This window comes from Odontesthes bonariensis, chromosome 1, assembly GCF_027942865.1.
Source record: "Odontesthes bonariensis isolate fOdoBon6 chromosome 1, fOdoBon6.hap1, whole genome shotgun sequence".
NCBI lineage: Eukaryota > Metazoa > Chordata > Actinopteri > Atheriniformes > Atherinopsidae > Odontesthes > Odontesthes bonariensis.
In genome coordinates, this window is record NC_134506.1 from 28,006,563 (window position 1) to 28,021,371 (window position 14,809).

Below are 14,809 nucleotides of genomic sequence, written 5' to 3' on the forward strand. Positions count from 1 at the left end.
TACAGTGTGGAAAAAAAATAAGTTTCTTACTGGATTCTGCACAGTGTGTGTATACAGCATGTGTGATTGGTGTCTCTGGTCTGGATTTGTGTCACATGTTATAAGTTAATACCAAATTGGCAATTATCATATCTGTATAAACACCAATCAGCCATAACATTGTGATCACATGCCTTACATTGAAAAGATTCACCGTGAGGCACCTTAACAGCCCTGACTCGTCAAGGCCTGGACTCGACCTGACCACAGGAGTTATGCTGTGGCATCTGGCACCGAGCCATTAGTAATAGATCCTTTAAGACCTGTAAGATGGAAGGAGGTGCCTCCATGGATTGGACTCAGTGCATCCCACAAATGCTCATTTGTGTGGTGACCTAGATAATTTTACAAGCCAACACCTCAACATTGTTGTTGTGTTCCTTAAATTATTCTTAAACCATGTTTGCTGTGTGGCAGCACACGTTATCCAGCTGAAGGAGGCCACTATCAACAGGGACTATGGTTTACATGAAAGAGTTGACATCACTAATAAGAGTCACTAATAACTCAACTCAACCTTTATTTATAGAGCACATTTAAAAAACAACAGAGGTTGACCAAAGTGCTGTACAGGATAAAAGCTGCATTAAAGGTAAAAGTGAATAATGCAACCGTTCCAAGCAGTTAAAATCAAAAGATAGTAAAACACAGTGCAATAAAATAGAGTAAAATAAGTTCAAATAAAATACTTTAAAATAAATAAAATAAAGATATAAAACAAATCAAGGTTATCAGCCAAGAGTCTACTTAAATATGATTAAAAGCCAGGGAGAAAAAGTGGGTTTTTAAGGAGGATTTAAAAGCCTCAAAAGATCCTACAGATCGAATGTGCCAGGGAAGGTTATTCCAGAGCCGAGGGGCCGCTGCCACAAAGGCTCGGTCACCTTTGGTTTTGAGTTTTGTTTTAGGGGGGACCAGTAGGAGCTGATTCGAGGATCTCAGTGATCTGGCGGGGGAGTGGATATGAAGGAGCTCGGTCAAATATTGAGGGGCTAAGCCATTAAGAGCTTTAAAAACTAACAATAAAATTTTAAAATCTATTCTAAAAGCAACTGGGAGCCAATGCAGCGAAGCTAAGACCGGGGATATGTGGTCACGCTTGCGTTTACCAGTGAGGAGGCGGGCCGCTGCGTTTTGTACGAGCTGCAGGCGGCGCAACAGTGACTGATCGAGGCCAAAGTAGAGAGAGTTACAGTAATCCAATCTGGTATTAATAAAAGCATGGATTACAGTTTCCAAATCTCTACGTGGCAAATATCCTTTAACTTTAGATAAAACCCTCAAATGATAAAAACTGTTTTTCACAACCGAGCAAACCTGGCGATCAAATTTCAGCTTGTCGTCAAATATTACCCCAAAATTTTTTACAGTAGGCTGAATATTTACTGTTAGGGGGCCCAGAAAGCCAGCAGGAAAGTCTGCTGGACCGCATCCAAACATAATGATTTCAGTCTTTTTTTCATTAAGAATCAAAAAGTTAGCAGACATCCAGGATTTTACATCGTTTAGACAATCAAGTAGTGTCTGTACAGAGTCAAGGGATCCAGATTTCACAGGCAGGTAGATCTGGACATCATCAGCATAGCAATGAAAAGAAAGATTGTGCTTCTTAAAGCTGCCGTCGGCAGGTTTTCAAAATTGCGAGTCTAAAGTCGGAAAATTTGAACTGATACAACTTTCAGGTCCCTCCCCCAACCTCTACCAAGCTCCGAATCGCGCCCCAAACCCCTCCCCCTCTGTGGACGAGGTTGTGCACGTGAGTTCACACCAGTGTGAGGGCACACAAGCTGGGGCAGACTCACGCTTAGCAGTGGGTGCACAAGCTGTGATTGACAGGTAGGATTCCTCCACCCTAACTTGATTGGTTAAAAACAGCCGGGAGCGCTCGGTTTTTGCAAGCATGATTACAGGCTTCAGAGGGAGCTACAGATTTCGTTATTTTTCCTAAACAGCCTATTTAATATTCTACTTCCAGAATCCCATGACAGTTCAAGCTAATATGACTAAAAAAAAGTTGCCGACCGCAGCTTTAAAAATTGAACCTACTGGTAACAAATATAGTAAAAAGAGAATTGGCCCAAGGATGGAACCTTGTGGGACCCCAAAAGTGAGAGGGGCCGATAATGAAGTGAATTCTCCTAGCTGCACAGAAAAGCTCCGATCAGTCAAGTAAGACTGGAACCATGAGAGAGCAGAGCCTGTAATGCCCACCCACTGCTCCAGTCGAGCTAAAAGGATCCCATGATCCACAGTGTCGAAAGCATGTCAAGAAGCACTAGCATAGCAGGGTTTCCTGAGTCCATGGTTACCATTAGGTCATTAAAAACTCTCAGCAGTGCTGTCTCAGTGCTGTGTGAAGGTTTGAAGCCAGACTGAAACTTCTCATAAATTCATTGGCTGCTAAGAACGATTGAATCTGAATAAAAACCACTTTCTCTAAAATTTTGGATAAAAATGGCAGTTTAGAAATAGGCCTGAAATTAGACAGCACAGAGGGATCAAGATTTTTCTTTTTGATAAGAGGCTGCACAACAGCATGTTTGAGAGCAGCTGGAACACATCTGGTGCTAAGGGAGGAATTAATAAATGAGAGTATATCAGAGCCCACCGTACTGAATACCTCTTTAAAAAGATGAGAGGGGATGCTGTCTGTAGAACAGTTTGTAGGTCGTAGATACTGGACTACATTGGTCAGTGAGGGGAGAGATACAGGCTCAGACTGATCAAATACAGCATGTGAAAGAGGGACGGTGAGATCAGAGCTAGGGCCTGCAGAAGAGAGGGCAGATGGCCTAAGAGCAGAGATTTTTTCAATAAAAAATTTGAGAAAACTTTCACAAAGGGTGAGTGAGGGTACCACTGGAGAGTTATCACCAGGATTACTAACCTTTAAGTAAGTGCTGCTTGTCAAAGTTACCTACATGAATGGCAGTATCCAAGGTTTCCCCCACCAGGTTGCCGTCTTCTGTGCAGCCCCATTACCAACCAACAGCAAGGTGGAGTTCCTACAGCTTTCAGTCTGAATTAGCATAAACTTTTTTAACACTATGACTTACAGTAGCTCTATTATTGGATCAGACAACACGGGCCAGCCTTCCCTCCCCATGTGCATCAATGAGCCTTGACTGCCAGTAACCTTGTGTCAGATCATGAATTTTCATCCATTTTTTTGACCACTTTTGAGTCATGACTCCTGCAGACTGTGAACAACTTACAAGAACTGCAGATGTGCAGATGCTATAACCAACCTTTCTAGCCAATTTTTTTTTTCTACGTCCAACTCATCAACTTCAAGGAAAAAATATTCACTTGCTATACATATATATATATATATATATATATATATATATACACATATATATTTATATGTATAAATATAGCTCAACCACTTGCCAAATGCTACTGTGCACTGCCAATAGAGTTCCTTGAATATGACACACTACTTTAATCCCTTCATGAATCAGACATTTCACAAGCAGAACTAATTAGTGGATGGTAGCTAGGGTTGATGATGGGCTCATATCTGTAGAGGGGAATTGCTGGCAGCAAATCCTAGATTTGCTAAAATTTTCTAAATACACTTACGTTGGTCAGTGAAGACACTGTAAATTGATTTCCTTCATATTTTCGTTTGTTAAATAAAATGTTTTCAAATTACAGATTTAATTATTTGTTGCATTTTAGAAAAATGTCCCTAAAAATTTTTCAATTTGATGTTAAATTATGAATGACTGGGGGCTGCACGGTGGTGTGGTGGTTAGCACCATCGCCTAACAGAGGGTTCCACGTTTGAGTCCAGGCTGGGGACTGTCTGTGTGGAGTTTGCATGTTCTCCAAGTGTGTGTGTGGGTTCTGTCCAGGTACTCCAGCTTCTTCCCACTGCCCAAAAACATGCATGAATTGAATTGCATGAACTCTGAGGGATATCTGAATTGTGATTGTGAGCATGCGTGGTTGTTAGTCTCTGTGTGGACCTGTGATGGATTGGCGACCTGAACAGGGTGTACCCCGCCTGTCACCCAATGACAGCTGGGATAGGCTCCAGCCCCCCCCGTGACCATAATTTGGAAGAAGCTGGTATAGAAAATGGATGGATGGTCTAATATACTATATTTTCATGTGTGAGTTTAGTATGGTTAAATATATATTCCAAAAGTTTATTTATATTTTTTTCTGAAAGACTCCTTAACATGCAAATATGAACAAATATTTACTGTCCAACATTGCAGAGGAGCCCAAAACATACTGTACAACAGTTGTTTAAGGATAAACTTTCCCTCTAATGTGCAAGTAACATTGTTTTGCACAGTGTAGTTAGTGCAGGGCAAATGCAACTCTCAGCTTAGGCTCACAGCCCACATTCATCATGAATTCAATTTTGCCTGTGCATGTACTGAGAGTATCTGGAATCATTACAACACAACTAGCGGCATCCCCTGCTCATAAATAAACCTGTTAATTGACCTGTCATAGCTAATTGCTGTAGAGGATAGGAGACTAGTGTTTGTATGTTTGTGATTGAAATAAGTATGAGTATGTCTGCACATGTTTAAATCTACACACAAAACAAATTGCTTGTATAAATGCTATATTAAAGATAATGTAAACCTATAGATATTCGGTGAATGTGTGTGGGTGTGTGGCTAGAAGGAGCAACTTGAAAACTCTTTCCTTAGTTTGTTGATTTTAGAACCATTAGTCATCAGCCTTGAGACAGGAGAGTGTGAAGCCGACCAGAGCAAGAATCGACCCAGCTGGCTCCCCTGTCCCAGTGCTGAGCTAGAGAGAAAAATAAGTAGAGAGAAAGAGAGAAAAAATGAAAATAGAAAAAGATCGAGAAACACCCACAGGGGAGAGGCACGCAAAACAAAATCATCATCATTTTTGCACTCATTTTCTCTTTTCAAGCAGCAGGGTTCTATACTTAACTAAGGTTGACATGGATACACACGCACAAACTAGTAAGAAAGGCTGGGGAAATGAGTGCGAGAGGAAGATCCATGTCCAGTCAGACAGGCAGACTGAGTCATCTAGTTTACCCTGACACATGCCAGCAGGGAAGAACTAACTGCAAGCAAGGCTGCCAAAGAGCTAAAGGGACCTCAATGATTAGTCAACAGACAGTCGTCACATATTTGTTTTATCTCCCAGACATGTTCTTCCACTATTGACTGGTTGTGTGCAGTTAATTTGAACTTTAAAATTCTGGTGAATCAGAACAAGGCAAACAGATCGATCAGCTCACTCCGTATTGAGCCCAACTTGACTTTCATTTAGGTTTGTGAATGAGAAACAGTTGAGATTGGTTCTTAATCTGTTTATGATGTAAAGTAGACTACATGGTCCTTTGTATGTAATGCAGACATGGACAATGGCTTGCAAAATAATTTAGATTTTTTGGTAGTACAAAAGCACTCTACAAAACAAATTACTCAAATCACTACAAATGAAGCTAGATAAGTCTTGTGATCTTTTGGTGCCGATACCCGTGTGGTGAATTGATTGATCTCATGTCATTTTATATGTTAATTTACATTCATAAGTCAGGACAGAAGCCACACGCCTGTTCCTTTTGGATCTTTCAAATCTCTGAGAAACCTTGTTCCTGCCTCCTGAGATCAGCACATTCTTGATGAAGCATGTAATTCTCTGGTTACTGTGCGGATTTGCTTGCAGTTGACATTCAGCAGAAAATGAGCTGAATGTTTACTCAAAGGCCCTCATTTATCAATACTCCCCTCTGTATTAAAAGGTCAAAATGCTATATCCGCATTTATCTAATAAAAGAATAATGCACACCAGTTCCTCTTTTCAAAGCTTGAGGTTAATTCACATTTAAACTCATTTTCTTTGCTTTCATTAACAGCACATTTTGGATAAATTTTTGCAGTTTTATAAATAAGAAAGCTGCTACACCATGTTGTGTCCAGCAGGAAACCTCACACAATGCATTTATCCTGAAGGCATCCAGCTGCAGTTCTTTCTTTAACCTAGCCACCAACCTGCTGCTAAAACATTTTTCCTTTCCCCCAGTACCTGTTGATTTTTCACCTCCTGTAAGGAAAAGAGATTTTGAGGATCTGCTAAGTCTATAATCCCAGTATATGAGACAGCAGTGATTCTGGGGGTACATTTTTGGTAGTAAATCTAAATTCAATGACTTTCCAAGTCTCTTTGGTGCTTTAAATGTCACTGCACAGAATCTACTGTGAAAGACAAAATTTCAAGCTCAACCATATCTGAAAATCCCACGAATCCAGGGCATAATATTCTCATGTTCCTTCTAAGATGAAGTAGAGGTCTGTCTTCTGGGGTAGGCATAGTAGACAAGAAGACTGAAGTGGCGGAAATGTTGAAGAGAAGAGAGAGAGATGACAACGATATGGGAGTCCGTTTTATTCTTCCCTTCTTCCAAGAGCAAGCCAAAGCAGTACTGACAATGGTGCTACCCTACGATGAAATTTGAGGAGCAAGCACTGGAGGCTGAATTGCCATCAGAGGCTGAATTCTTCAAGAATCACATTAACATTACAGAGCGCACTGCATGTTCGGCTTAACAGATGACTGCAGGTCATGTTCTGAATTGCACGCAACACATCTCAGGCTGCTTGGTGTACAACAGCAGGGCTAAGGGGTAGGGTTATTACTGTTTTTAAACTGTTTTTTTTTTTTATGCGTGGTTTACTTTAAACACAAATATTTTCCTAAAATATCAAAAAGCTGATTTAAGTGTGCAGGTTGTGCACTTTCCTCACTGCTGTGTTGGTGGTTGTGTAATTTCCTCCATAGGAGAGAAAAGTAATCACCAAACTTTTACCTGGAAAGGTCCACTGGGGCTGATGTCAAAGAATGCTTTCTTCCAGTCTGGGCCCTGATGACCAGACTTTGTCCACACCACAGTGTCCACAGGGGCAATGCTTCTCACTCTCAGAAGTACATTGAGTGTGCCTGTGAAAAGATTGCACACATCCAAGCAGGCACACACCCGCACATTCACAGCCACACACACATACAGATCATTAGGAACTGCCAGTTGACTGTGGGTGTATCTGTAATTGGTCTAACAATCATCTGAGTCCACCTCTTTACCAACTAAAATGAGTGGCCAACTAATGGTGGACCTCACACTTCAAACAAAAATGTAATGGATTGTTTACAGTCACAAGAAAAAAGGAAGGTAATTGATTGTAACCATGGCCTTAATAGCGCTATAAAGAGCCTGCTGTCTTCTGACTGTTTACTGTGTTTGCCATAAATTTACTCTCAAAGCATTACCAAATATCGAGCTGCTGTTTCATCATAAAAAAATACAAAAGAAGATTGTTTTTGCCACAAAATCCAAAGGACAAAAATCTAAACAAGAGAACATATGATGTGATTACATCAGTTTTGACTTTTCTTTCTCCAATTTATGCACAAAGTTGGAACATTACATTGTATACTGCATATAATTCGCCACTGAATGATTTGGAATCTTTTTTAAAATGTACTCATTGATGTAGCCATGGAACAAGACAGAGAACTCAGGAGTGGCCAAGAGGAAAAGAAAAGGAATCTATGAAAGAAGAATGTGTAGGGTATGTTAATGAACTCTTTCTTTTAGGATATGCACAGTACACACAACACTGTCATGTGAGGTGTGTATTTAAGAAAGACACTGTGTGAGCCATGGAGAAGGGGTCCTAATAGGCTCCTTCTCTCTTGTCTCTATCTCTCTCAGCCCTCTAAGATGTGAGAGAATCATTCATCTTCTTAACGATCTCCAGCCAGCTTCTAATTGGAACATTAACCAACCAGCAGTTTCTTAAACAAATATACAAGCAGGGGGCATCTGTGAGCAATATGCCATATGCATATGTGTGAGTGTGTGTGTGTGTGTGGGTGTGTGAGAGCACATGTGGGATGTGGACATTTACTTGCATATTTGCATAAATTATTCCCTAATGTGCATGTGTATATGAGAGCTAATGCTATTCAAATTTTAAAGGCAGTATCAGGATGATTAGGATAAACTTCCTGCTCTGTTACATTCAAGATGTGACTGGGCAAGGACACTGTTACAACCGCAATGTAAGAGCTTAACCAACATGTTGGGAGTGTCATTTGCAATGCACTGAAAAAGGCAGAGGGAAGCAAACTGTCAACCCAGCATTCACTGCTAATATACATAAGATTTAAACTATCTGTAATTAGCTGATACCATAAGTTCATTACAAAGATGCCATGGAACTGATCACTTTTGCTTATAATTAAGACTGGGAATACACCTATCACAAAGCAACAAGCTGTTCCAGAGGCACTATCAGTGAGAAAACTGCCTCTTAAAGCATGCTGAAGATAAATGAATGGCAGGATTCAATAACACATGAGATGTATGCTTCATCCTTTACCAAAGGAAGCTAATCAGTTAAAGTTCTGGACAGTTTAAACGATGATGTGACAGGGCGTTGGACGTACTTAAAACAGAGATGTTGCTTCAAATAAGCACTGATGCTTGTTTAAGAAGACGAGCATTAGTTAATGACAACCTTATGATGTCATTAATTCTAAGTGCACCACTGCACTCTGAAAGGAGCTGTAAATGAAGCTTGTGTTGTGAAACCCTACACATGCGTAGTAGAGGCATAAAGATGAAAAAACTACTTTCTTTTTTTTTTTTTTCTTTTTTATTCAAGAAAGCACAAAGTAAGATACTTTAAATACAATATCTTGAATTGTTTTGTTTTCTTTTTAACTAAATAGAACCCACCCACCCACCCACAAAAAAAAAACTACTTTCTAAGTCCTGTTTTGTGGCAGAGTCACTAAATTCTAGAGTCATCTTAATCAATTTAGACTGGGTTATTACCAAAAAAGATTTTTATTCCACGGTGACCATTGATTCTGCAGTTGTGGTTATTCTTGCATTCAAAGTCAATTACCTCATCTTGTTAACCCACAATAACTAGCTGGAAATGTTTCAAAGAGAAGTGGTGCAATTTGTCTGGATGGATTTTGAGTCTACCTCCAGGAAGACACAGTTCTTTAGATTTCATGAAAATTACTCAGTCAACTGAAGAAGTGTTGGTAAATGAATCAGACTCGCTGTTTCCCTCCTGTTCTAAGTCATTATGCTAAGCCAAGTAATCCAGTAACTGGCTCCAGCACCATGTTAAAACAACAAAGCATACTGAAATACGTATTAGAATTAATATCCCCATCACATTTTTTTTAACAAAGGTGTTGTTTGGTACGGTAATCCAGTTTATTAAAAGGTCCCTGAAAGTAAAAACAGCCGAAGACTTGTGGTAAAAACGAAAACTTTACCACATTAAATTTCAAAAGGCATGTGTGCCACAATAGTTATAGAATGGAGGTATTCAAAGGTAAATTTAGCTGCAGTCCACCTTCCTCTTCTCAATCCACTCTCTCAGTCTACCACCAAATATCTGCGCCTTACTGTTTTCTTTGTCCTCCCATCACCCATTTAATTTTTCTCCTCCTCTCGCTGTCACCACCTACACACATGCGCACACACACATGCCCACACATGCAGCAGAAGAAAAAGGAAAGAGGACTCTGATAAGCAGTCTACTGATTAGACTGGGGTATGGCAGAGTGTTGGTAAGAGTGTCAGAGAAGCAGGGGAGAAGATATGGCTCTATCAGCGCTACTGACCAATACAATCACAAGTGGAGAAGGATACATAGTCAGACACAGACGGTCATGGACTGCTGTACTCAAACTCAAATGAGTTATTTTCTTTTGATAACTGAAAGTAATCCTGCTTTGGTTCTTATATACCTCTGATGAAGGCTTGTGTCCTGTGTTTGTCTCTCCTGCTGGTTAGCCTCAGAACAAAAACTATTTCCTGAAGAATGTAATCAATTCTGAGAATCGAGACTCCTGTTACTTTTGTCATTTTTTGTTTTTCATACATTTTTTCACTTTGAAATATTCACATAGGAAAGTTATTTGAAGTGTCACTGAATGAAATTGTTATCCGAACACAACATATGAAATGCATTATTTAAAGCCTCCAAACTCGGTTTTGTCACTCTAAAATGAAATAATCCAGTTATTCCAAATAAGAATGTCATCTGCACTCTGTAAACCCCAGCCAATCTAAAATACTACCCAGTGGCAAACAAAACTAATTAAATGTTGTTTATTGTTGCTGCCAGGGAGCCCAACGAGAAACATATTAAGTTGAATACCACAACACATAACCTGAGGACTGCTTTATTTGCAGCCCTGCCCTTTTTTTTCTAAAACCAGACAAGACAAAGAGCATTATAATGTCTATCCTCGTTTTGCTAAATCCTCAAAAGACACTTCTCCCTGTTCTGTATTCTCAAACCCTGAGGACTGTAAAACAGCAAACTTATATGTGGGTCACAAAACATTTGCAACATTTGAAGAGCATTCCTGAAAACTATGTTGTGTAAAAGTGTTGTAAAGCCTTCAACTCATAAAGCTTTTTAAATTCTTAACGGTTTGATATCAAGTAGATGAAAACAAGATATAGTACTTGAACATCCACTCACTGTCTCTCAACACCAACCATAACCAATATGTTTTTTATCTACTTTTTGTCAGTCTGTCTCTTTTTTCCACCATTTTCTTTGGTCTCAGTCTCATCATTAACTGTGTTTATTTTTTCCTAAGCCTGACTGACCCGTAGCCTCCTCTCACTCCTCTCGTCTCATCTCAACTCTCTCTGACCCCTGCAGTCTTATTCTCATCTTGTCTCTTTTTGTCATTAAATCACACTGTGGCTCCCTCCCAGGAGTGTTAGCTCTGCTAGGGTAAGGCAATCAAAGCATCAGGCATGGGAACAGACTGGGAGGACAACACTGAAAATTGAGGGAGGAAAATTTTAGAATATCTTCCCTTATGTGTCCCAGGTTAAATCACTTCCCGCTTTTGTCTGTTTCCCACCAATCTGATTGCCTGCTCTGCCCTATTTCTCCCCCCCTTGAGCCTCATTACCCTTTTTTAGTGTATTTAATCTGCATGTCCCACATGATCTGTGCTTCATCCAGGTTCTTTATACCAATATCATCCAGTTTTTTTCAACATATAAACTTTTTTTTGTCTTTTGGACTGTTTCTGTTCTTTTGTTTCTACCAAGGCCAACAGCCAGTACTGAATAGCAGAATTTACAACATGAGGTATCTTTACGCTGGAACACAGATTTCAGTGTGACTACAGTGGTTCTCTTTTTGTAGTGGAACAAGTAAATGTGAAGGATGTGAAACAAATTTGCTACTACTTCCAAAGGACTATTAAACCCTTATCATATGCAAAAAAAAAAATCTAAGCCAAGACAAGTTCGGTAAATACTAAATAAACCAAACATAGTTTTGTGAGATCAAGACACTGATATCTAAACTACATCTTTAAAAGGTAAAACATTCAAATAAAACGTGGGCGTCATCTGCAAAGACATGTAAAAGAGAAGCTCTGTCTTCTGATGACACAACATAGAGTAAATAGTTGAAATCAGCTGTTAAAACCTTCCAAATGTTGTCAAAAAGTGCCCTTATCACATATTAGCCAAACGATATGTTTATTGATACTGTACAGAAATGTGTTTTTATATGAGTAATTTTTTTTAAATATGCCCAAACAATGTAACAATTCTAAAGTAGAAAAGAAAATATGAAAAACAGACTGAAACATGCCTAATTTCATATTATCATGTCAGGATGCTTTGTATACATTTATTGTTAACACTCAAACTATACTGCAGCAGCTTATTGATCGCATTATTCATACTTTATTAATACATAATCATGCCTGAATTCATACACACACATGCACACAAACAATGTGCTCATCTCAACTATTCACAAATACATGTGTGTAATGTGTGAGTGTGTGTACAAGACTTGCCTTTATATACACTAGGTTTCTCTTTAAATCATATCTCTATATCATCATCATTTTATTTCCATTTTTGTTTTAATGGATGGAAATCCACGTCTTTGTGTGTTTTTGTATTTTAGGGTTTGTGTCTGAATGTGTGCGCAGGTGTGTTTGCATGTATTCTAGCTGTGTGACGGGACATATTACAACAAACAGCTCTGCCAAATGACTGATTGTATCTTGCCCCCGCCATTAATGATACAACCAGTTCCCCCTTCAACCACCTCCAAACATGCACGAATGCTGAAACACTGAGGCACAAGCAAAAACATACAGAACATTTCTTGCATCCTGAACCACAGCCCACGTGCCTCTTGCTAACACACACGTACCATCTACAATGTTGTATCTGACAAGCTCTACACGCAAGGGTCAAGCACAGATGTCAGACCTTGACAGAAAAAACCCCGATAGCATTGAGTGTCAGCATGCTCTCAACTGTGCCACTATGAATGCTTTTATATGGTATAAGATGACGTGTGTGTGTGTGTGTTTTGTGTGAGATCATCTCTCCACCACTCACCAATGTGTTTGCCCTTCATGTGATAGTAGAAGGAGACGCAGTATGGGACTCGGCCGGAGCCCTTGGGGCCCCTGACTGACGACACATTGAAAAGTGGAGACAGGAGACGGGCCTTGTCCCCTTGAGCACGCGGTCTTGATGCTTCAATGTACATGTAGAACCCTGCAACCAACCAGAAAACATCTGTGAATTAGATTTAATTGCAAATTAACAGAGTACAAAGTGATCGGATCATTTTTTACGTAATGGAAGAAATATGTGTAACATAGCCCTTTTACCAAATATTGTGAAATTATTCAAAATCTTTAGGACAGATATACACAAAGTAATAAGATAATTAATAATATCATCTCCTTTGTCTTCAAAGCTGTCTGCCATTTTCTAGTTTGGCTCTGTGCATGTTTTTTTTTCCCCCAAGAGTAAGCAGGCAAACAAAGCACCTTTGATATACGTTTTAGTCTCATTATCTTCTTCATTTATAAGGTAACTTTTTTTACTCCAATGATTGCGCTTCTCTACTCTCAGTCAAATGAGTTCTATTTGCCTACTGTAAGTGAATTTGCCCTTAAGACACACTGTAACTCCCCCATAGACATTTAAACCCAGAAAACAACTAATTTTGAACTGTAATCTCAAACGCAGTTTTTCTATACTGCTGTAAGTTTAGCCTGGATGATTTGATGTGAGATCAAAATTCTTGAACCTCTGCTTAAAAGGATTGCCCAGTTTCCTCACCCTCCTTTGTTCCACTGCGGTCAGTCTCGGGTCCGGTGTTGGCAGATCTCTTTGGATTATGCGTCAGGTTGTTTTGTCTTGTCCAGTCAAAGACATCACTCCGGTCTTGAGAGAAACCGCAGATTCGCTCATCCTCAAAACCACACACATGGTCTACGGTGTGTGTATATGCAGAAAAAAACAGCAACTTTAATTCATGACATGTTGGGTAGGTGGCATTACAAACTGCAGGTGACATGGCCTTTTATTTCCCATCTCTACAAGTAGATGGGTGCAAACAATAAATGTATAAAATGAACTCAGCAGTATGCACTTCAGATCAGCCAGCCTGGTAATTACTGACAAACTGATAGACACAGTGTGGGAGGCAGGGTATATACTATTGAACTTAAAGTAGATACCTTATTTTATGCATATTCTGATGTATGACTCCTACTTGCAGAAAAATACAAATGTATCTTTGATTGGGTCAGGCTATTTGAAATGTAGAAAAATATTTCTTTGAAGAAAAGATTATAGTAATATGTAGCCTGGAGATAGTAGACCCTAATGAGCCATATTTTACACTTCATGTATCTTCTTTTGATCTTTGCTTCCTCTGTAAAACAATATAATCTGAAGAATACACATATCCATTATCATCAAAAACTGATAAATCAATCATGTGGTAACTGACTGCCTGATGCCGTATGTATGTGTAAACAAAAATGTACTTTTATCATAAGTAATCATTTTTCAAAGGCACCACCACACTTATTTGATCAAAGATTGCATTTTGAGTAAAAAATATGGACTGTTTAAGATGCAAGTTGACAGTGGGGATTGTTGTAAAACAAGTTGTTATTAATTTAAAATCAAGGTTTTAAAATCCCAGAATGAGATAAAGCCGATGCTTCAATGGCCCAGTTGGTCATTTCGAAATCAAGGACAGACTTTGGCAAACGTTGTTACAGAGAGTCTCAAAAAAAGGATTCGATTCTTACAGCCTGATTGCTGCTTCCATTCATGCCAATAAACCAGCCACTCAGATCAACAAAATGGATCAGAACAACGTGTTATACAGGACTTCGTTTTAGTCCAGCTAAGGAAAAAAAAAAACACACACACAAACACATCTTTATGCATGAACTCATTTGGAGGATGATTCTTTTTCAAATAATAGTCCAGATCAATGACATGTTGATGGCATGCCTCTCCTTCATATGCTGTTGTCTATTCGTGCTACGGTTCACCACACAGTCATCATACAATCTAACATGCCTCTAATTGAACTCACACAGTGTGACATAGATTCAGACCAAGATTTTATTATCCCCATTTTGGAGTTTGGCATGCAATAAACTTACACAATTGTTGTTGCACAGTTTAGGGGAGCCTTTATTAGTCTTGGAAAGAATCAACACAACCACCGGGGCTCATCTGTCTAGTTTGGGAGCGTGTAATGAAGTAAGAAGCAAATATCTACCTTTTCCCCTCTGACTGCTTCAAGTGAAATGTGACACCTTCTCAATATGTAGACTAATTCTGACAATAGATAAGAGAAGCCTTAATCAGATGTGTTTTCACTGGATTCATATTTGTCAAGGATCTTTGGAATCCTTT

General features: G+C 39.2%; 1 protein-coding gene across 2 annotated transcripts in view; it reads right to left on the reverse strand.

Moving 5' to 3' along the window:
• mdga1 (MAM domain containing glycosylphosphatidylinositol anchor 1) overlaps nucleotides 1–14,809 on the reverse strand; it is a 221,418-nt gene that overhangs the window by 25,741 nt on the left and 180,868 nt on the right. For both annotated transcript variants that reach the window (XM_075462887.1, XM_075462877.1), the window contains exons 14-16: nucleotides 13,208–13,360; nucleotides 12,473–12,634; nucleotides 6,857–6,987 (exon numbers count right to left, since the gene is read on the reverse strand). In XM_075462887.1, coding sequence (XP_075319002.1) covers nucleotides 6,857–6,987; nucleotides 12,473–12,634; nucleotides 13,208–13,360 — 446 coding nt within the window. The remainder of the gene's footprint in view (nucleotides 1–6,856; nucleotides 6,988–12,472; nucleotides 12,635–13,207; nucleotides 13,361–14,809) is intronic.